This window comes from Astatotilapia calliptera, chromosome 10, assembly GCF_964374335.1.
Source record: "Astatotilapia calliptera chromosome 10, fAstCal68.1, whole genome shotgun sequence".
Lineage (NCBI taxonomy): Eukaryota > Metazoa > Chordata > Actinopteri > Cichliformes > Cichlidae > Astatotilapia > Astatotilapia calliptera.
This window is the reverse complement of record NC_137431.1, coordinates 21,199,231-21,221,554: the sequence shown is the minus strand read 5'-3', so window position 1 is coordinate 21,221,554 and position 22,324 is coordinate 21,199,231. Positions and strand designations below refer to the sequence as shown.

The 22,324-nt window shown below is 41.9% G+C and overlaps 2 protein-coding genes across 3 annotated transcripts; both read right to left on the bottom strand.

Annotated features, from left to right (window-relative positions):
• Positions 1-920: 920 nt before the first annotated feature.
• Positions 921-11,763, bottom strand: dpp3 (dipeptidyl-peptidase 3). Of its 2 annotated transcripts, none has more exons than XM_080307210.1 (19): positions 11,601-11,763; positions 8,464-8,613; positions 8,161-8,305; positions 7,953-8,042; positions 7,592-7,729; positions 7,243-7,317; positions 7,022-7,112; positions 6,799-6,929; positions 5,892-6,022; positions 5,601-5,659; positions 4,781-4,975; positions 4,564-4,676; positions 4,371-4,463; positions 4,157-4,219; positions 3,914-4,038; positions 3,171-3,291; positions 2,749-2,928; positions 2,183-2,345; positions 921-1,206 (listed from the first exon to the last, which is right to left on the bottom strand). In XM_080307210.1, exons 1-19 carry the CDS (start codon positions 11,759-11,761, stop codon positions 1,064-1,066), a joined length of 2,367 nt encoding a protein of 788 aa, XP_080163336.1. In that variant the 5' UTR covers positions 11,762-11,763; the 3' UTR covers positions 921-1,063. The 2 variants fall into 2 exon arrangements, with proteins under 2 accessions (XP_080163336.1, XP_026038302.2); XM_026182517.2 differs by lacking the exon at positions 11,601-11,763 and adding an exon at positions 11,309-11,449.
• A 276-nt stretch (positions 11,764-12,039) lies between these two features.
• Positions 12,040-16,171, bottom strand: cd248b (CD248 molecule, endosialin b). Its single transcript, XM_026182026.2, has 2 exons — positions 15,124-16,171; positions 12,040-13,981 (listed from the first exon to the last, which is right to left on the bottom strand). The coding sequence occupies exons 1-2, from the start codon at positions 15,554-15,556 to the stop codon at positions 12,255-12,257; spliced, it is 2,160 nt and encodes a 719-aa protein (XP_026037811.2). The 5' UTR covers positions 15,557-16,171; the 3' UTR covers positions 12,040-12,254.
• Between the last annotated feature and the right edge of the window lie 6,153 nt (positions 16,172-22,324).

Here is a 22,324-nt window from a genome sequence, read left to right as displayed (position 1 = left end):
TGGTGGTTGAAATTTTGTGAGGTTTCACCTGAGATTCTGGAATTTTGGGCAAAATACATTTATATAAAAAAATCGATTCAGGATTTTAATGAATGATATCACGTTATCCAAGCCAGAATTGATTTTAATCAATGAATTGATTATTAAAACCCACCCCTACTCCTGATACATCCGACAAACAGGGCGATGGTACAAAAGCATCTAACGAGCAAACAGCTTAAACTGCCTTTTAATTACTAATCCCTGGGATTACTTCAGAATGCCAGTAGTTTCTTCAGGGTGACTCTTTATTGTTAACGTGTAGTAAAAGTGAGTTTATGAAAATGAAACCTGCTATGATTCTGGAAGGAAAGAAAAAATACCACCCAGATCTTATCAAATTGTTTTTTTTATTTGTTCAGATTCAACATCAAAAATACTTACTAGTCCAACTCACCAGAAAGAGGAATAACACTAATCCAATATGCCTTAATACCAAACTGGGCAAAAAAAAAAAACCCCATGAAGTATTACTTTGCCTTACAGTCAACATTAAGTTGTCACTGGAGCTAGTTAACAGTCCTAAACCTCTCAAGTCATTAACACCGAAATGGGCATAAAACTAAAAAGGACCAGCTGTGAAGACTGTAAAATCTGTAGCCATGAGTTGACTGTAAAAAAGTATTCACTTCAATCACTTTGAGTTACCATAAAGATTTGTAAAAGCATCTTTTCAATGCTTTAACTGTTTTTAAGTGTCAGGGTTACATTGGTTTAGTTCTTACTTCATTAGAAAAGTGTTTGCCAAAGACATCTGCAAGAGTGATGAGCTATTAATAATCATCTCACTCACACCGTGTCTGACAATTGTCATCAGAAACAGACGTGACACGGAACCAGAGTGCTTAAGAATCAGTTGGTGCTTGAAAAGTTGTGGCTGCTCTGGTTCTATGGCTTTATTGGATGTAAGAAAGAATCATTCTGCTATTGCATACAGTTGCAAAGAAAGAAAAAAAGAAGAAAAATCAGATTTCTGTTGGTACTTTTTGGAAATTGCAAAGCAGATTCTCCCTCCCTCCACATATCAACACCAGCAGGGAGCGTCTTGTTTGCTCAGCTCCAGCAGGCCGGACTCCAGCTGCTCTGCATCGTCTTGGAAGCGCTCGGTAAAGGAACGAATCAAACCTGCTGCGCTGCCTTCGTATTCCACCAGCTCAACACTATCCCCTGGAAATCAAACACACACAGACTGAATGATTAACTCTGGCAGAACAGAGCTAATTCACTTGTTTGTATGCTTGTATAACTGTTTTCTGTCACAACAAGTTGAACAGTTAATATATTTTTAATGCCATTTGATTTGATATACCTTTATTAGTCCCACAAGGGGACATTTCATAAGGCTGCCGACCTATTGCACGCAATGGCGCCGCCATCTTACCCTCCGACCATAAGACAGGTCAGAGAGGTATATTTGTACAATTGTTAATATTTCTATGCGAGGATGAAGCAGTGCCATTACAGATTTGACACGTAGTCTTTAAGCAAACTCCAAAAAGGTATTTTTGGAAGCTTCCAAATAAAACTTGGATATAGAGAAGCGTAATCATCCTTTCCATTCATTACCTCACAACACTATATTAATCAGATTTAACATTTTAGGATCTGTAAAATCACATACATTATGATTTCTCCTTTTTTCAACTGAAAATAATGTAGACATTGAACTCAATCAAGTCAATATGTTTTATCCAACCAGATAAGTTTATATCACAAGTTTTTTGCTGCAAAATGAGATTGACTCTGTCACCATAAGACCATCTATCAGTCTGTAATTGAAAGGGGAGATAAGCTGCCAAATGTATTCAACCTGTGTCTGATAAATCAGTCCAAGTCAGACTGCGAATGTTTGCAGAACACTTGCCTTCTATCAGCCAACCTGTGCAATTGCCTTGCGATCAGTTGCAATTGGTAACAGAATGTCCAAAAGAATCACATTCTGAGCCCTCTTGTTTGCAGTATTCCAATAGTGTTTTAAAATTGACACCTTACCATGCAAATTGTCATTTCGTTTCCCCCGATCCCAACCCTAATCATCACATGCTTATGAATAGTTTTATAGAAGTGAAAACAGCTAGACCGGTTATCAAACATAAATAAATAAATCAGACAGCACCCTGTTAAAACAGAGTCATTTCCATACCGCTGATTCTTGTGTTGGCTTGAACAAACATCTTGCGAGCCTCCTTCCTCAGCAGCACCGTCTCGCGCAGGCGCAAAAAGTTGTGAGCGCCAGTGTCGCTTACAGTGGAGTACTTGTCATAGAAAGCCCTGCCTCCTTCCACGTCTGCCGTCGACTTAAAGACCTACAAATCAGTTTACAAACTGTGGATTCAGCTTAACAGCATACTGAATGAAATCAACAGAAAGACGACAATAAAGCTTAGATGATGGCTTAGAGTAAACTTAGGTGGAAAGTTTGGATCAATCTAGTTGCAAAACAGGTTACAAAAGCTTGACTCATTTCATTGTTTTGTTCAACCCTCAAACTAAAATCCTAACTATAAGTTACTGCAAAAGTAAATAATACACAAATTCACATTTGCCATGGTGCACCCAATTAAGTTTTAATATATATTTTTTTAAACATAAAACACTCAACTGCTAATCAAAATTGTTGCTGCTTAATTTAGTGGTGCATGTAGCTGTCAAATCGATTCTAGTGAATTATTCTATTTTGCATCCATTGATTGGAGAAGTATTGATTACCTGCAGTTTACAAAGGAACCTATGGATGGCGTTCTTGCCCACGGTGGGGATCTTGCTTCGGTCCAGTGTAATTTGTGCATCGGGCTTGCCATCTTCTCCCGTTACTTCCTCCAGGCCCACCAGGCCCTCTCCAGCCTCCAGCAGCACGCGTAGGATGACGAATCGAGCCTGCATGTGAGCCTGACACAAACACATAACGCCACATATAGTTGACGTACTGTCTAACAAACAAACTGAAATTTACCATCAACTTATTTATAAAAATGACACAGACGTATCGAGCTGAGGCTGTAAGAAACACATAGTCAACGTTCTGTATGCTTGATTGTAGAAACTGTTCAGCTAATACTTTGCAACTTTGAAGAAGAAGTGAAAAGAGGCCACTAGTAAGAGGAAAACTGCTCAGTGAGCAGACACATTACCTGTCTCCAGCGCTTGCTCTCAGGTGTGTAGAACTCCAGGCCCAGCAGTCCCGCTCTCACCATGCTGAGCCAGTTTATGTACACCACATCATCTGCATCCTGACCCTCATGGCCAAAAATACTGGCAGAGAAACACATGGATGTAAACGCACCGACCCCACAGAGAATCAGCCACACTCTTGGACATACATAATGACCACTACCTCCAACCCACTTTTATATATTTAACAAAAAAACCATCCATGTCCAAAAACTGGAGTAAGACTGAAAAATAACTGTAAAAGTGGACTGAAGAGCTGCTTAAAGTTTCCAAACATCCAAATAAAATGGGCACTATTTCACTTGGCTCTGGAGTTTGTTTTTTTTAATATTCATTACATATTTAAATAGATTGAAAGCCTTTGTTTTTGTTCCCAAAAGATTCTTGGATTCCCACAAATATTTTTCCAGCTGCAAAAATCTGTCAGTTTATGGAAATTTGAGGGAGACTTTTGAATCCAAATGTGACTTTTATTTTCTTATTTATACAGTTTATTTGATCTCCTTTTTATTTTTACTTTATGTGCAATATTTGCTTCTCTACATGAAATATTGAGGAGATGCTGAGCCTAAGAATTTCACTGCTGGGAGTGATTGTTACCTGTAGATGCCAATAAGAAAACTTTTTGGTTAAGGTGGGATGTGTAAGTTAGTTTAACATATATAATACATATTTATTACAAGATACAGTGTGCAGGACATACCTGAGCACTTGTTTGTTGAGGCACAAATAGAGTCCGACACACTCAGCGCGGCATTCTTCATAAGAAGAAGCAATCGTGGAGAACTTACTGTCCCAGGTCTCGCTGCCCCGATACCAGCTGGACACCTGAAACGCATGTTCACACATTAAGTCTCTCTTTTATTCAGCAACTGAAAACTAAAGCATGAAAATGGCCATTAGATTTTAAAACCAAACAGAAAGGTGCACACAAAAACAAACTCACCGGTTCACCGGTCTCTGGGTTGATCACCTTACTTTGGTCAAAGTTAAACTTGCCCATGTCATCCTATGGATGGAGATTGAGGACACACAAACTAGATTTATTCACTGATTTTTTTAAATTGTCCAGAAAAAAAAAAAATCATTAAATGAAACATTTTACAAAGAGGAACGGGCTATATCTGCTGCTCTTAACACACCACAGGAAGTAAACAGACCTGGACAAACAGCTTTCCGCTCCCGTGACCCAGAAGCTCGTGAAGTCCAACCTGCACTTCGAACGACGGGCCCTTCCATTTGATAAACAAATCCTGGAGAAAACAGAAGGATCAGGAGAATGTATTATTACACAGGTGTGTGAATGGAAAACAGAGATGGTGTTTAAGAGAATCAGAAAAATGTGTAAAATACCTTGTCACCCTCCCCCAGGAAGGTCAGTTTTTCCTTTTGCGTTGCATAGGCTACAGCCAGCACGTTACCAAGCGACACGTTTTTAAAGCCCTCTGTCTGTCTGATGTCATCGTCTATATACAAACAAACAAACAAAAACAAACAAACAAACAAGCTCAATGCTGTAATCAAGCTGGACTCAGCTGTTTGACAGTGTCAGAGATTTCTGCGCACGTACAGTTGGGGATGTTGATGCCAGCTGGTATTCCACTCCCAGCGAAGGTGAGAACGTCCAGTGAGGTGAAGTCCGGTTTAAGGAACGTATCCTTCTCAAACTCCTGCGGCCAAGGCAACTCAGGAAGCAAGACTTCTGCTGAACTCACCAGTTTGGCGAAACGCTCACTCATCGCCTTGTTCACAACGGCCACAAAACCTAAAACAGCATGACGCAATAAACTTAGGAAATCAAATCCACCACGTAATTTTTTAATGCTCATTTCCAGGTCTGTATTTTTATTTTTCGACTCTACTGGAGTAGTTTTGCATGACTCACAGCTTAAATTGTTATTCATCCGTCCCTTGGTGCACACACTCAGATTTTCCACCGTTTCAAACAAGCTTTTTTAGCTCCCTTCCCCCTCCCTTTAACACAAATTTTTGCTGATCGGCATGTGCCTGAAATAACCATATAAGGGATCGCCACTCTCACTGACATCACACAGAGCCAAGAGTAGGTTGGGAGAGAAAAAAAAATCCTTATCAGTCTCACACTGATAAGGATTCATGGACACTTGGACATATGTTGCCCAAATTAGATCCAGCATTTCAACAGTAGTACTAAACAACGTCCTTTACAATGCGTGTTCATTTAAAGACCACAGGCTGCAATTACTAATGGGGCAAAACACAGAAATGTATCCAGGGGAGATGCTAAGTCCATCTACTTAAGTAAGCTCAGCCAACCAGCAGGAAATAAAACCCGAAGAGACCCATAAGATCACAGCTTGCACAACAATAGTCATGACAGTATCGCTCTTCTTCATCAGCTTGGCACTTACCTTCAAACTCTCCTCTGGAGCCAAATGGGTCTCTGTAGCTCTCGATGAAACCTATATAACTGAGAGGAAGCAAGACCGGGGAGGAAATGAAGGGATAATAAGGAGTAGAGTGAAGAGCGGTATTCATTCACAGTGCAAAGGTCAGAATGAGTTTTAAGGGGAAGTAAATAGGCAGGAAATATAATAAATCAATTTCACTGAGCAGCAGAATTTAAACGGTGCTAAAATAGTCCCTCTCTAAAATTCATCGGGATCTCATAAACGTACTGTGCTGCTGATTAGTGGACTCACCTCTCCACAATTGGCCCCTTGTCTTTAATCCAGTAGCGCGAACCCTCTTTATGTGCGTCAATGGAGCCTAAGGTGAAGCTGCGTGTGTACTCTTCAAGCATCTTCCTCTGGTTCTCATTGGCAGCATAGGCCTGCAAGACATTCACAAACAAATTCTCTTTTAACAGGGGTTGGGCAGGGCACTTTGTCACACTTGCAACTAGTGCAAAATGCTGCGGTACAACCTTTAACTGGCAGAAGGAAATTTGACCACATCACTCCGATTTTGGCCTCTCTACAGTGGCTTCTAATTGAATTTAGGATCCGTTTTAAAGTCCTTTTATTGGTTTTTAAATCTCTAAATGGTCTGGCACCTGTTTATTTGTCTGACTAATGAAGCCCCATGTCCCCATTCGTTCCCTTCGGTCAGCTGAGCAGTTGTTGCTTTCGGTCCCAAAGTCACGGCTGAAACTTAGAGGAGACCGAGCGTTCTCTGTTGCAGCGCCGATGCTTTGGAATAATCTTCCTCTCCATATTAGACAACTACATCAGTGCCAGTTTTTAAGTCCTTATTAAAAACCTATTTTTATTCCCTGGCTTTTAACTCTGTGGGTAACTGACATTTTTATTAATTTTATTGCTACGTCTGGTTTCTGCTATTTTATTACTATATTTATATTTGTATTGTACAACACTTTGGTTTACCAGGTGTGTTTTTAAAGTGCTATATAAATAAATGATGATGATGATGATGATGAACGAAACAAAACTTATTTTGTAACTAGAACTCTGACAGAAACATTTTTTGGTTCACTCAATCTTCTCGTAAAGACAATTACTGATATTTTACTAACCCAACTTTATGTTTTAGATTTAAATGATAAAACTGGTATTCATGTAAGCTCCACTGCATTCTTAGCCGTCTCACCTGTGCTTTTTCAAGATAATAGCAGACTTTTTCCATGACACGGCTATAGTCTCCCCTCTTCACAGTGAACTCTTTGTCTTCAAAGCTGAAGCTGCCACAGCAGGACTCGCACTCCCCATCCACTGCGCAGTCTGTGAACCAATTATTTATTTATTTTCATTAATATATATTGAAATACTTTTTGCATGCCATTTTGTTTTGGCTTTTTTAACTGCAGTTTGACCTTTTTGCACAGCTGAAGCCAAGCGGACCTCATAGCAGGCTTTCCCTCCGTCTTCCTTCTTAAACAGACGCGTGTTGTAGGCAGACAGTTTCTAGAAACAAGCGACAAGAATAAACTGAGTAAGACTCAAAGGCAGATTAAAAACACATTTATCATAAGAAGGAGATTAAAAGAGATAAAAGAAACAATAAAATATTTATTTTAGATGTGAATTTGCTTACTTTTGAGTCGAGGAACTTCTGAGCCAGCTCAGCATCCTCCAGGCAGCAGTTTCCTGAGAAATAGGTGGTAATTCCCTGAAGCAAACAAAAACAAATTGAGTCAATGAGCCATGCATCCTCTCACAGGGAACAAGCATATTTACTGCTCTCCTAAAAAGCAAATAAAATCTCAGAATTAAGGGGGGGAAAAGAAGAAGAAGTCAAAATAAAACCAAAGAGAACGAAACTTTTGCAGCTGAGGCCAAAACCATTTGTCACATTTCTCCCATCTATGAAAACCACTGGCTATTTAATCAAAATTGTTAACCAGCCAGCCTGCACTTGGCTTTAAATGATTAAAAGATCCCACCTTGTCGCCCAGCCCCAGCTGTTTCTGTCTGTTTTCCAGCGAGTAGAGGAGACAGGAGCAGCTGTCCCACAGAGCCTCCATCTCAGCCGGCTGCTCCTGAAAGGCCTGGCTGGCCCAAACCAGCGCTTTCAGCTTGTCCTAGTGTACATGCCACAGATGCAGACAGATAAACACATCAGATTACACTATATCAGGCACACTTGTTCTGAACACCACTGATATCTTTCAGGTTTCTAAAGTTACATTTCGTTAGCTTCGTGTTTACACTCTACGAAGCTGCTTTTACAGTTGTCCTCAACCTATAATCTGGTTAAAAAGTATCTAAACTAGATTGACAACTCTTACTACAGGCCTGTTTTACCTTAGGCAGATTTGGGATGAACTTTGTGTCTCCAAAAGACTTGTAGTTGCCCATGTTTGCATACAGACCTGCTGCATACACCAGAAAGGCCTGAATATCATAAACGAGAAAACATCGAAGAAACATTTTTATATGGCTGCAGCCGTTTGTGGATGAAAGCTTGTTTTAGAAAGAAATGAAACGGCAGAGAGACGGCGAGGCCGTGTACCTGATACTCCTCAGAGCTGAGCCCAGCTGCTGTGGCGACCTGTTCCAGCTGTGCAGGCGTCTGCTTCCTGAAGATTCTCTGCAGCAAGACAAAGATGTTTGCAGACTCGGGGGACGTCTGCAGCAGTACTACCAGACCGCCATACCTAAGACAAACGTTCAAACAGATGTATTTACATTTGTTATTTTTAAAACCAGCAGGACGGCAAATTTTAAATAACCTGAAGTCTTTTGTTGTTTCAAGAAGGTGAAACATGTAATTTCAGAGTGTTGACATTCTCACATTTTTGCATTAGTAACATACCAAGATGCGCGTGACAGGTAGTGGGCGTACATCTTCTCCTGAGGTGAAAGCAAACGAAAGGCCTCGCTGCAGTCGAGTGCGGAGATTCCAATGTCATTTGGGAGGTAGTACTGGGAGTCCACCATCTTGAGTCTGAACGTTACACTCGTGCTGTATTAAAATAGCAGGAAAGGAAAGTGGGGAACATGTTAGGAGGAAATGTGGGACAGCAAGATAAGTGGTGCTTCAAGTTAGAACCTACAACTTTCTTCTTTTTTTTTTTGTTTAAACCGTGGGTATTTGCACACCTGTCTCTGTCAGGCAGGACATGCAGTGTAGAACAGCTTGTGTACGATACAAACACACTGATATTTACTTGCAACAGTCCTACAGATACTAGAATGACTTCTATGTATAATTATTTTAAGAGTCTTTTTAAGAGTTGGGTTTGCCAGCTTCTTGTCCTTCCTCTTTTGGTTGGTCCCTTTAGGGGTCACCAGGTCATCTCACCTAATATCTAGCATCCTCCTCTACCACACCAATCCTTTTACTTCTTCTGTTGTTGTCTTCTTTTTCTCCTCCCTTTGCAGCTCCATATTCAACATCCTTTGTCCATTATATCCACTATCCCTCCTCTGCGCATGTCCGAAACATCTCAGCCTTGTCTCTCTAACTTTGTCTCCTAACTGGTGACTGTTAGCTCATTTCTGAACTTATCCATCCTGAGAGGTGAGGGTGGGGTGGTGGATAGGTGTGGAAAGGGGGGGAGACAAAGGGGATGGCTGTGTGTCTTTATGTAAAACTGATGTCTGTGTGTCCCCTTCCATTTTAATATCCATCTGATTTTCACTCATACTCCTCTTTTTACACATCATACGCTCACACACCAACACATACACCGAACGTTTCTCTTTCAATGCAGAGGGCACATGGTTGCCATTGAGATCTGTAGCCTTGGGTCTTCAGGCCCCCAAAAACTTCTCTTTGGCTTGTTGGTTGCGTTATTGCAGTTTCTTGCCATCATTATCAAGTACATTATCATGACACGCGTGCACATTTGAGCAACCCACTGTGCTTTTCTACATGTGCTCTGTCACCTCTTTAGTTCTCTTATTTTCTCCCCCTCTCTTTTTTCTTTCCGTCTTTTCCCCTACCTGTTAGCTCTGACATTGATATATTTTGGAACTGCTGTGAAAAATAATAGTATTAATAATAATAATTAATAAATAGATAAAGGAAGAAGAAAAATGAACAAGCAGCCTATAGAGCCGGGGTGGGGGAACTCCAGGCCTTGATCCAACACAGCTGATTTAAATGGCTAAATTACCTCCTCAACATGCCTTGAAGTTCTCCAGAGGCCTGGTAATGAACTAATCATTTGACTCAGGTGTGTTGACCCAGGGTCCTATCTAACACAGCACGACACAGGCCCTTGAGGCCTGGAGTTCCCCAACCCTGCTATAGAGAGTCTACAGAGCTCCTCAAGCAAACATGTTTGTCACAACAGTATATTTAGATCATAAATGTAATTGCAAAAGCTGCCAGACCGGACAGGCTTAAAAAAAAAAAAAAAAAAAACATACCAGGTCTCACTCTTGCACATCTTCCCTTTCAGTTTTGCTGCTATCCTTTTGTCACAAATTATTCCAGGCACTCATCTCCACCACTCCAAGCTCAACCCTGCCTGCACTTGCTTCTTGACCCCGCTTGTGCACAGTTCGTCCCTTTAACATCTTTACTGCCTCTACTTCATGCATCTTCACTGTTAAAAGTGCTTCCTTCTTATTCACACACACATGTATTCTTGTCTTGCTTCAAAGACTTTCATTACTCTTGTCTCCAGAACATACTTCCACCTGCTCTATATTCTCACTGCAGCCCCCAAAGCTGGAGACTCCCATCTGATCTCATCTGTCAGCCTGTCCATCAATGCTGCAAATAAGAAAGGGCTCAGATCTCTGATGTAATTCTACCCCCACCTTAAAATCATCTGTCACCCCTACCACACCTCACTTACCTCATGTCCTTCACCACCCTCACATTCTTGTCTGCCACTCCTGAATTCTTATCTAGTACTATAGTTGCTCTCTTGGTACCCTAATATACTCAGATTTTCAGTTTGCAATAAAACACAAAAGGACTTCACCTAATGATTTTAGTTCCCAAATAAGTTTTTAATGATTCTTAGAAATTAACACTAATTCTTTAATAGATTGCCCTGTTTACATATTTTTTTTAATATACTTCAATTGGGAGCTGTAGTGGTTAAAATAGAGCATAGTGCAGTGGCAAGTAAATTAAGATAAGATAAGCTTTATTGACATTGTAAGCACAAGCGTACAAAGAAACTGGAATTACATGAATTGAAGTGTGGTTATATTTCATATAAATATATTTCGGAGAAGCAGTAAAGAGAGAAGCTTTTGTGACAACAGGCGCTGATCGTCCAGTGAACCTTGACTTGCAGGACCGTGGCACAGATTCAAAATCAGTTAATATTACTCGAGCCTGTTTTATTTTCCGTTTCACTTTCCCCCCCAAAAACTACAGTAACTGATATGAAGAGTCTACACACGAAAATAAATCCTGATTGTGTCTCTTTTAAAATCAGCAATCTACTATCACCAACACAACGATAGTACGTGTCTGAATTAAGTATGAATACAGAGGCTACAGCTAACTGAATAACGTTAGCTTCCTGAGTGCATGCTAAGACGGCTGCATTTAATAAAGACTCGGCGACTTCTGTAAACAAAATAATTAATCACAAAATGTGCAAGTCATTAATCGGTATGACTGTCTGCTAACTGATACACAAGTGAGATAAATATAAATAAAGGTAAAAGTCAACTCAAAAACTCGTTACCTTGATTCCGTTATAGCGCTGAGCGAATGTCAAATTGCAGTCTCACGCTGCACACTTCCTATATTCATTCAACGAGAGAATCAGCCCTCAGCCAATCAGAGGTTGTATATCGTGGCCGATGGAAACTTTAGCCAATCACTGAGCAGCTATGCCGAGCTTTTTAACGCGTTTCACATTGTGAATTTGAACAAGATTAAGTTTGAAGAACACCGCCGTTAACCACAGCAGGAAGGTTCAGGAAATGCTAACAAGAAACAGAGACTATAGCAGTCAGATAAGTGTGTATATGTACCAAAGTCTTCGAAAAGGTAGAGCACATGACGAGGTGGCCGAGTGGTTAAGGCGATGGACTGCTAATCCATTGTGCTCTGCACGCGTGGGTTCGAATCCCATCCTCGTCGGTCTCATTTTACAAGCACGAAAAATTTTGAACATTGTTCGTCCCTGATACATTCTCCCTTAATGCTGCTAAACATGAGTTATTCAGTCGCACAACCGGAACATCGAAGGGTCAGAATCCTACAAACTCGTTGGGCTATCACTCAACAGCGCCTCCTGCCCTTCCTGACAGCCCTACACCATCTCCTCCTCCTCATTTCTGGCCCTGATATTGAAAATTTGGCTTAGGAAAAATCAGCAGTCTTTCAGCTGCTCAGCACACAGAGCTATAAAACCACAACCACACATTCTTTCCTTTCATCTTCATTTAAACCAACACAAAGCACACAAAGTTTTTTCAGTTTTAAAGGTTTTTATTGAATTCTAAAAAAACAAACAAACAAAAACAAAACAAAACAAAAAATGATGGCAGACTACATTATTTACAAAAGCTGTGCAAGAGGACAAAAATGAAAAGTTTTCTTGATGAGTGGATAGCAGTTTTAGACAAATCTTAACAGACATTTGCATTTTAAGGACATCCGTGCGTGTTTGATTATTTTTGGTTTCATGCTTGGGTTTTCACTTCCCTCCTCTCAGGAGGTGTTGTGGGGAGTATCCAGCGATAGCAGTCTGAAAAGCGAAGGCTCTTGTCCACAGCACAGCTGGTGCAGTAAACAATCCCCAGAGCTAGCATTACTACCAGGAACACACACAGGGGCACCAGGAGGGCCACGAGCAGCCAGCTCTTGTCGTGCTTCCGTTGACCTTCAGCAGACTCTGCTTCTACCGTAGCTTTTACGCTAGCTTCTTCTGCACCTTCCATGTTAGCTTCCTCTGAATTTGAACCATTTGCAGTGTCCTCTGCCACACCTGGACCAGAGTCTCTACTTCCTGCATCAGCATCCACGCCATTATTAATTTCATTGTCTATGTTGCCTTTTTGCGTCGGGGACGGGGATGTCTGATATCCCCTGGGTGACAGGGTGTCCCACTGGTTTAGGTGATTTCCTGACCTGTGAGACCCATCGGGGGGAAGTCCTTCAGGGGCCTCTGTCACCCAGTCAGCATCAAAGTTGGTGTCAACTTCAAAGTTTGGGTCAGGAGTGAATGAAGAGGACCAGGGAATATCATGGTCAAAGATGGCTACATGAACAGAGTTACCCGGGTCGGGGGTCAGAGTAGAATACTCTTCGTCTTCAAGCGAAGGCTGGCAGGTGTGTCTGTCTAACTGCAGGTCGTAGCCATTGTCGCAGAAACACTCGTAATCTCCGATGAGGTTGAGACAGTGCTGTTGGCAGGACGACCCCCTTGCACACTCATCTATATCTACACACTCTCCTTCGCTGCCCACCTCATAGCCAGCACCACACACGCACCTGAAGGACCCCACTGTGTTTTCACACACACCCTCACAGCTGCCATCATCGAGGCATTCATCCACATCCACACACTCGCCCTCGTCGTCTGGCTGATACCCTGAAAGGCAGGTGCAGTGGAAGGTACCTGGGATGTTGACACAGAGCTGGGGACACGGTCCTTGCTGACATTCATCTACATCGGAACACCTGCGGCCATCTGGAGCCATTTGATAGCCTGGGGGGCATGTGCACCGAAGACCCCGTTGGGTCTCCATGCAGTTATACTCACACCCCATCTCCACACAGGCCGGGTTGATGTGAGGCAAGTCGGTGGGACCTGCAGAGTCAGATAGCTCAGGTGGGTTGGTTTGGCTCAGCGTGTCAGGCTTGCAGCTGTATCCATCCTTATCTACTGTGAAGCCCTCAGAGCAGTAACAGTAGTAATCTGTGTCTGTGTTCTGGCAGTGCTGCTCACATCCGTGGTTCTTGCTACACCAGTCTTGGCTCTGTGGTTCCTCAATGGGTGGACAAAGTGGAGAATCGGTGGACCAGCCCACTGTTTCGTCGTCTCTCTGGATGCACAGAGCGGTCATCTCAGTAGGATCCGGATTTGCGCCGTCTGCAGGGCATTGCACGGTGGCCACAGACCCAAATGGCACATGAGTCAGCAGACTGCTGACAAGGTAAAATGGGGTGGTGTAAACAGGTGGACCTCTACCCTCATCTTCAAGAGGTGGACACATGCCTTTGTAGTTGTACTGGCAAACATAGCCATTCAGTGGAACCGAGCAGGAGCCGTCAAGCCACTGGAAGTCTTCTTCGCTCTCACGCCCGCTCTCAGATGTGTGAACAATCATGGAAACGCAGCGATAGACTCCACAAGTTGATGGGGAGTATTCTTTGAGCCAGTCGGTGAACTGGACATTCTGGTCTCCTGTTGTAAAACACAAAGACAAAGATTAAAAAAATAAAATAAAATATGCAAGTTTACTGTGTATTTGAGTTTTGAGAGCTACTTGACACATTTAAAGGATGACCTTTATCATAAATAAAGATCCCATATTTACAGTCTACATGTGCTGATATTGTCATATTTGGAAAATGTTCTGTGCAGTCATTAATTGCATTCAAATGTGTATATGTGTGTGTGTTTGTGTGTTTTAAATTTGCCCCTAGGAGTCGCCAAAGTCAAAACAAAGTCTGACTCACAGGCACTTAAAAAAACAACAACGCCACAGCAAAATAATGTTGTATTCTACCCCCCACAAGAGTGGAGGTGGGGGGTGGGCCCAACAAAATGATGGGGAGGTTTGCCTCTAAGCTGTTCTGTTAACAAGCAGGCTGCAGAAATGCCTGCAATATATATTTAAGGAGTTTGTTTACTCTCTCAGGAATGTGCTGCAGTGGTACAACCTAGCACAACCGTAAACACTGAATCCAAGGTTAACTGTATCATATGGAAACATCTGAGTGCACACAGATGTACATTTACAACATTCATGGCCAGTTCCTCCACAGTAAATAAACTGTTTGCAACAAACTAGGCAGAAAAGTCTGCATCTGCAGTTACCTTAACGGGGGTGAAGTCTTAGTATCTAGTTACCACTATATGGAAAAGAGAGCAAACATGGCTTTGTCCTTTAAATTATGACTGAAGAATAATAAAAACGGTTGCATTTCTCTTTGGATTTGATTTGCAACAGAAGAACAAAGCAGACACTTTGAGTGATGATAAAAAGCGTTTGTTTTTTAAGTGGGTGAGGTTTCCATAATGACTAAATCAGACTGAGGGGTAGCAGTGAGGTCAAAAAAATGGATTCCACATTGTCTACTGCACCAGCTGTGTCTGTGAAACAAAAGTAGTTCATCTAAATACCGTCCAGCCAGACTGGCCGAGGTATCAAAGTCTGACAGAGAGATTATAGAGGAACATATAGCGTGACACCTGTAGGTTATAATTAAAAAAAAACCTAAACATATCAACATCAAAGTCTATTCAAACACTATTAAAATGGTGAATGGATGTCAATGTTATAAAGAGCGAAAGCTCAAATTTCAAAAAAGATGAGACTTTGCCTGTGACCCAGACGAATCCTCTGAGCGGTCGGGTGGATGAACACTGACGTGGAGGTCTGTGCAACCCAATCCAGAGGTAAAGCTTTGACTCAGATCCCTGTGTCTCGATGGCTGACAGCAGCTCGTGGACGACAGCCGCAGCTTCTTGGTTATAAATCGTCGCCAAGGTCCCTCCGCGCTCCCGGCAGCTGCGCCCAGCCTCCCTGAACGTCTTCTTCTGGAGGAAGACAGCGTAACATCCTTCTTGGTAACAGACTCCATCGCTCTCCATAAGCGGAACTTTCTCTGCTGGCTTCTCCCTCTCTGCTTCCCTCAGCCTCTGAGCTCGGCTTCCAGGAGCCAGACAGACCGTCAGCAGCCACAGCACGCACAGAAGACTCATCCTGCTGCAACTGCTGCTGCTTCTGATGATTGTTTGCATCCTCCAAGACATGAAGTTTAAACTACACCAACATCTAAATGAGACAGCCAACCTTACTGTCAAAATAAATACTCCAGTAATGCAGCTGGTTTCTTTTCTGCCCTGTTATTGAAACTCACCTGAGCCAAACTGAGCTTCTATTGTTAGTTTTACAAATTACCGCTTTCCACTCCAGACTTAACTTTTTTTAAAAGAAATAAATACATAATTTGGTCTAAAGGAGCTATTTGAAGCTATTTTTCTTTGCCTTATTTTATCTGGGATGGGCAGATTCTTCAAAAATTAAGGAACTGCAGTGTAAAATAAATCCATTCAAACTGCCAATCCTGCTGCCTCAGATTTTATAAGAGCTTACTACAAAATAGATTGAACTGAAAGTCCGATAGAATTAACCCCAGAATGTCCAATTTAGTCCAGTAGAGTCCAAAAAACAGTCCAGTGAGTTACCAGTAGAGTCCAGAATTTAAAAAAAATGATTGAATGGGTCCATCTATCCTTGAGCTAAGTCCAAAATAGATAAAGTTGATCCTTGTATGAATTTAGGTGAATTTCTGGGACAGAAATCCTGCACTGCATCTGATCCTGCTCAGGCTTTCAAGCCTCTGCAAAGTTCTGAGAGAACCTTAGGAGAAGAGAAAGATGGGGGTGGGGGGTTGGGGTGTAAAGGCGGAGAGGCTACGTAGAGGAAAAAGCAGAGGGGGCTGGTAAAGTATGTGAGACTATGAGGGAATAGTTGAGGGGATGATGGGTTAGTGGGGCTTGGGAGGTGGGGAGCAGGGTTGGTATTGAAAACCCTCAGAGTGTGTTATGAAAACCATACGGCACCATTCTGTCCCCCATCTTGCCAATGGCTTTGGACACACGTATGCAGTCTCACACAGCCTTTAAGCCCTGCACTGCATCCACAGGATGGAAAGTGTCTCCAGCATTGTGAGATGCAGAATTTGTCCCTCTTCTTCTGACTCTTTCCCCCACCTGCCAGATTTTCTTCCTCTCAGTCTGTCATCATCTTTTTCATTTCTCTCTTCGCTTCTATTTTCTTTTTTACTCTTTTCTCATTTTCTTCCATTTCCCTCCCTCCTGTCTTTCCCCCGTCTTTCTACCAAGTCCATACCAGCTGGAAGACTTTACAGTCCAATGGAAACATTTGAGTGTGGAACAGAGGTCTACCTGTTGGACTGTTTGTTGGGTTCATTGCTGTTATAAAATAACTTTGAATGTGCACAGATGTTTAAGAGAATGAGTAGGTGTCCTTGTGTGTGTGATTTTGTGTGTATGTACGGGTGTATGTGTGTGTGGTTGCCACTCGGGGGCATATGGAGGAGAGGAAACAGGAAATGCCAGATGTGCATCAGCTTGACCTCTCAGTAACTGGGGAGCAGGAGTGACTTGAGGGGGTACCTCCCGTCACATGATCTGGACGTGATGAGTGGCATGTCTGGAAGCAAAGTCAAACACTGAGATGGAATTTTTCCAAAGAAAAATATGATCTTTCTATTTTTCCATGAGTTTATGTAAAGAGCAAAGCCAAAGAACACTAAATGAAGCCGACAGCTGCAATTTGAAGATTCAGGTACTGAAGGGAAGGCTGCTGATGGGCACAAACAGCTATCAGCTGAAAGTCCACCATGCACAAGACTGTTGAACTGCTGAAAGCTAAAACACTGTATGGATGCTCATCGTGTTTCTTTGTGGGAAGCTTGACCTGCCACATGTCAATTACAAGCAGCTTTATGTCATTGCTTCACTCTCCAACTTTCCTCTTGGTCTGGCGTAAAAAGGCTTTTTGATACAAATTTAAACATGAAAGCATGATTTCACCTCTGTAGCCTCTTAACAAAGGATGATGGGATGGAAAAGTCACACTGCATTCAAAGTTGAACTTATTAGCTACACATTGTGTGGCTAATCCAAGCCACACATCCAAGCTCGTGTTTTCCCAGTGTACAGCAGATGAGTCGGCTGGCTGTGCTGTGATTGTGTTGGCAGGCAGACCATACACAATCTTACTATTCAGCAGTCTTTTCCAGTTATGTAACAACCACTGGAACTTGGGGGAGAACAAACATAAAACCTCAGGATCCTGGAGAACCTAAAGAGCCTTTCGATCTTGTTCCCCACCTCCCTTTCCTCCTTTTCAACATCCCTCATCCTGCTCCTGTCTCCCCACTTCTCCTGCTTTTCTTGGACTACCCCAACACTCAGCTGTTTCTCCCTTTCCTTATTATTCTTTCATTCCCCGTGTCTCTCCTTTATTTTTCTTTGAATTCTTTTGCTTTCCCCCCTCTCCTTCTTCTCCTCAGGTTTAGCTATTTGAGCAACCAGATCAGCAATCTTTTCTCCAGAACCCCAGTTTTCACCCCAAACTTCTGTTTATTCAATCATGGAGCCTGATTAGCCCCGCCCCCTGGCCTTATAGCCCCGCCCCAGAGACAGATTCCAGAATTGTAATTGACAGAACAGACAAAACCTCTCCTTTCCATAGCCCTGCACTCCCAATCCCCCCTCTTCACATTAATCTAAACACAGTGTGTCCAAGACGTCTAATGGAACATACAGAGCTCTTGATTTAATATGTGCCGCCCCCTAGGTCACAGCTTACTTTCTACCTCCTTGACTCCGAGCCGCTTGCCACATATCATTACTGGCTCTGATACATTCTCAGATTCTGGATTCCAAGCAGCTGAACTGTACCTTCCAGCTCCAAAACCTCTCCATTTCATTTTAACCACTAATTCATTTTTTAACAGCCCGGTAGATGTTCTTGATCTGATGTTCTTCTGTGGCCACTAAACCTTATATGTCTTATATGTATTACACACTTTGGGCTCTTTTTTCCATACGGAAAAGAACACGTGACATGAATTTTAATAGACTGCAAGAAGCTCACATCTCCCCTCAGCAGGTAAAATTTTCACCAAATTCCTAATAAACAAATGCAAATGCCAGCTGAAGCTAAATGCAGTGCCAGTGTTGATGCTTGCACACGAGCACAATGAAAGAAAGACAGAAATCTTACTTTTGTGAACATGAGTGTCTGCACCAAATTCCATTCCAGTCTGAGTTTGTTTCACTTAAAAATCACAGATGTGAAGCTCACGACAAACAAAGGGATTGCCAAAGTCAGCACAGTTCATGCGGTTGAACCTGTGAACTTTGACCTTCCAGGGATAAGCCAAGACTTCTGGGGACCATAAATATATGGACACTAAATCATGGAATGGAATCCAGTAGTTGTTTGGCTTGAAACACTTAAAAACAATTAAACAGTTACTTCACCTTCACTAGGATCCCCTTTTTTTAAATGTGAAATATTCTCTCAGATGAAAGGACGAGCCCAAAAAGTGTTATTTTGAACTCGCTGGACTAAACTGTGTCTGTTCTCCCAGAAGGCTGTTGGATGGATCAGTGAGTCAGTAGGATAAATCTGGGCAGATACATTGAAAGAGCCCCAGATGCTTTAGCGGAGCTGCTCAGTGTCAAACAGATCACCCTGCAGTTATACTGAGGAACTTTCAGGTGTGAGTGTGAGAGCAAGGCATTCCTGGCAGAAGAGAGCTCTGCTGGAAATGCCTTCACCCACATGGATTTTTACATTTAAGGACTGGTTGCTTTTGCACAAGAATCGGTCAGTAAATGGAACATAGAGTGCTGTATATAGAAACGTTTAATTCTTATGTTGTGACATAATTGAAATATATAAAAACGCAAGGCTTTAAATGCTAATAGAGGCTTTTTGGGACTAAACAAATTAGTTATGCCTCTGTTCCTGAGCTCGTCTGATGCCAGTGAAACTGTTTAGTTATTTCCTCATGGTCTTGGGTCACGGGAGTACAGAATCGCACCACTCAGGCCTGTTGCAGCATCTGTGCCATATCAAGTAGAGCAGGACACGTCACGTTGTTCATTTTTCCCAACCGCTGGTGTTTTAACACACACACACACACACACACACACACACACTGAAACAATTAGCAGTGGCCTTGTGGTTAAATAATAGACTGTAGGCATTCCTGGTAATTTCAGTGGAGGAAAAAGAGGATACTTTTATCCACTTCTTCTACAACGTCCACATGCTTCATCTTTCACAGCAGACACAGATGCCCTCCATCCACACCCACACTGTCAACAAATCTATACCACAAACGTCTGAACCGACCTGGGTTGCTCTCCAGTTGTTAAATCGAGAGGAGATCAATTCCCGTTGGTTATAGTCTTCAATTACTGGATGCATCGGCTAAAAATGTATGGACGGCTGCAAGTCAGTAAATAAGCATTGAAGCTATGTCAAAGCAGTGAAGGTGTCTCATTTGATTTTTAACCTTTACGTATTAATAGTTAAATCATCACACAGTGCAAACATCGCCTCAACTACAAGCTGAAAATGCAAAAAAGTTCCTTCATTACTTGCTTACATGAAAAACAAGATAAAACATTCTCCACCAAACTCTGCAGGTAAAAAAAAGAAGCTTAGCATAGCGAAATAAAAAGGAACATGAGTAGCAAAGGATAAGGAGGCAATGATTTATGTATTATTAACTGCAATAGGAGTCAGCTGCATGTACAGAATCACACATGTATAAACAAACCTCAGACAAACAGCGAGTCAAGGTTTAAAAACTGCTGAGAGGCAGAATGGGAGGACAGAAAACTGGGAGAGGATAATTCCTGAAAGATTATTTCTTTACCAGATGACAGGCTCAGCTTTTCCATAGACACACGCATGCACACATGGACGACACTTCTCTGCTCTGCATTTCACGATACAGTAATATTTCTCCAGGGAGGGAGCATTCGTGTGTGCGCGCGTGTGTGTGTTTGTAATGGCAAAACCATCAACTGCGAAAAGAAAGGAGAGGACACAAAAGGAGAAACAAAGAGACAGACGGGCGTCTGATGTGTAGAACGGTCATGTGTCTGACTCATTTCTGCACCGTTTAATATCCTGGAAACTTCACATTTTGCACACATCCACGTCCCTCATTTGATCCGGGCTCATTTTCCTACTCTTTTTCTCCCAAAAAACAGCTTTTCTACAGTAAATAAGAAAAAAAGAAGTCTAAACAAAGTAAATCACTCCCTAAAACAATGCAAAAATATGCATTTTCCCTCTGCTGTCTTTGTTTAATACTCCCAGCAATGAAGCAGGTTCCACCTTTTTCTTTCAGAAGCTTCTTACAAAAACCTGCTGCCAAGTTTGAGTCAGTGCAGCAATGTCCCACAAATTTAGTAGACCTTGTTGAGCTGGAAAGATGCCAAGGATCACTGAGTTGAAATGTAGGAAAGCGAAGCAGGGAAGGAGCATGCTGACAAATGAGCAGTCTATCCCTGAATAAATAAAGATCTGGGGGAAAAAAAGCTTTTTTAATCCTTTTAAATCTGAAATATTCAATCCATCCAAGCGTGACACCCGCGGCTGACGCTACAACGTGAAAAGGAGATGCTTGTATATCATACATCATGAGCCGTGTGTCATTTTCAGGTGCAGACAGCTGCAGTCGGATAAAGCTACAAAACTGCCCAGCGCCAAACACTAAAGGTGAAGCTGCAATGCTGTGGTATCGGCGACAGGATGAGATTGACTTATGAAGTGATTTTGGTTTGGAAAAATGTGTAAGAGTGAAGGTAGGGCGTATTTTTGTTCTATCTCTTTTCTGTGTTTCATTTTGAAGATGATCCCTAGTCCCCATCTTAGCCAGCAGCACTTTGAAACCAGTGTTACTTGCCCAGCTGAAACGTTAGTCAGGGTTCAAATCTGTTAATATTGTAGGTGCAGTATACTGTTGCCTTATGTGCACGATTTAATGCCAATTTGAGAATGAATTTGGATGCAAAAGCATTTTGAATGCTCAGTGTAGTTAAACGTGGCCTTAATACTTAAGTCAGTATGTTTTTGGATAGAGATGCATTTTTTTTGGAGTTTTGCCTCTATACACCACCACAGGTGATTTTAAATCAAACAATATAGATGTGATTGAAGTCAGATTTTTATTTATTTTATTTTTTAAAGCTTTCATTCAAGGGGTTTAACAAATGTATTGCATTTACCGTCCCCCCATTTAAGAGGGTTGAAAAGTAATTGGGTTACCATTGAAAAATATCCCATTTCTTTTCTTTAAAAAACTCTTGGGTTGCTTTGAGCCAGTATCTATTTCACCATGAAGCGCTGTCGAATCAGTTTTTGCAGCATTTGGATGAATCTGAGCAGAGTGTACAGCCTTGAACGCTTCAGTATTAATCCTGCTATTTCTACCAGGAGTCACTTCATCAAAAAAAAACCTCCACTAGTTACCTGGTTTCACTGAAAGCCATATATTATCATATCATAACATTACCTCCTCATGCCTGACACACTGTTTCTCTCCTTCTACTAACATTTCTCTTGCCATCGTTCTGGTAGAAGTTATACTTTGTTTCATCTGTCTAATATTTTTTTTTCTGAACTGTGCAGGCTCTTTTAGAGACTTCACCTCTACCTCCCAGAGAATCTTCTTACATTAGATATTGTAAAGTTGTTTTCCTTAACCATGGAAATAATTCTGTCATCATCCACTTTCATCTTCTGTGGTCTTTCAGGTCTGTTGGTGTTGCTGAGAGAACCAGTGCATTCATTCTTTTTAGAAATGTAACAGACTTTTGATTTGGCCACTTCAAAAGTTACAAATTAAACAGTTTGAAACAACTTCCAGTGTTACGTGTGCTACATTTATCATGAAAACAGGCCTCAGTGTGGCACGAACCTGCTTATGAGTCAACTGTCCAATTCATTTTGAGCTTCTG

Coding starts and splice junctions, on each gene's coding strand:
- dpp3 (XM_080307210.1), bottom strand. CDS start 11,761: ATGTATCAGGGACGAACAATGTTCAAAATTTTTCGTGCTTGTAAAATG. Junction 4,976..5,600: donor CTCCAGAGGAGAGTTTGAAG/GTAAGTGCCAAG, acceptor ATGCTGTTTTAG/GTTTTGTGGCCGTTGTGAAC. Junction 4,220..4,370: donor GCGGAAAGCTGTTTGTCCAG/GTCTGTTTACTT, acceptor CTCCATCCATAG/GATGACATGGGCAAGTTTAA.
- cd248b (XM_026182026.2), bottom strand. CDS start 15,556: ATGTCTTGGAGGATGCAAACAATCATCAGAAGCAGCAGCAGTTGCAGC. Junction 13,982..15,123: donor AGGATTCGTCTGGGTCACAG/GCAAAGTCTCAT, acceptor GTTTTACAACAG/GAGACCAGAATGTCCAGTTC.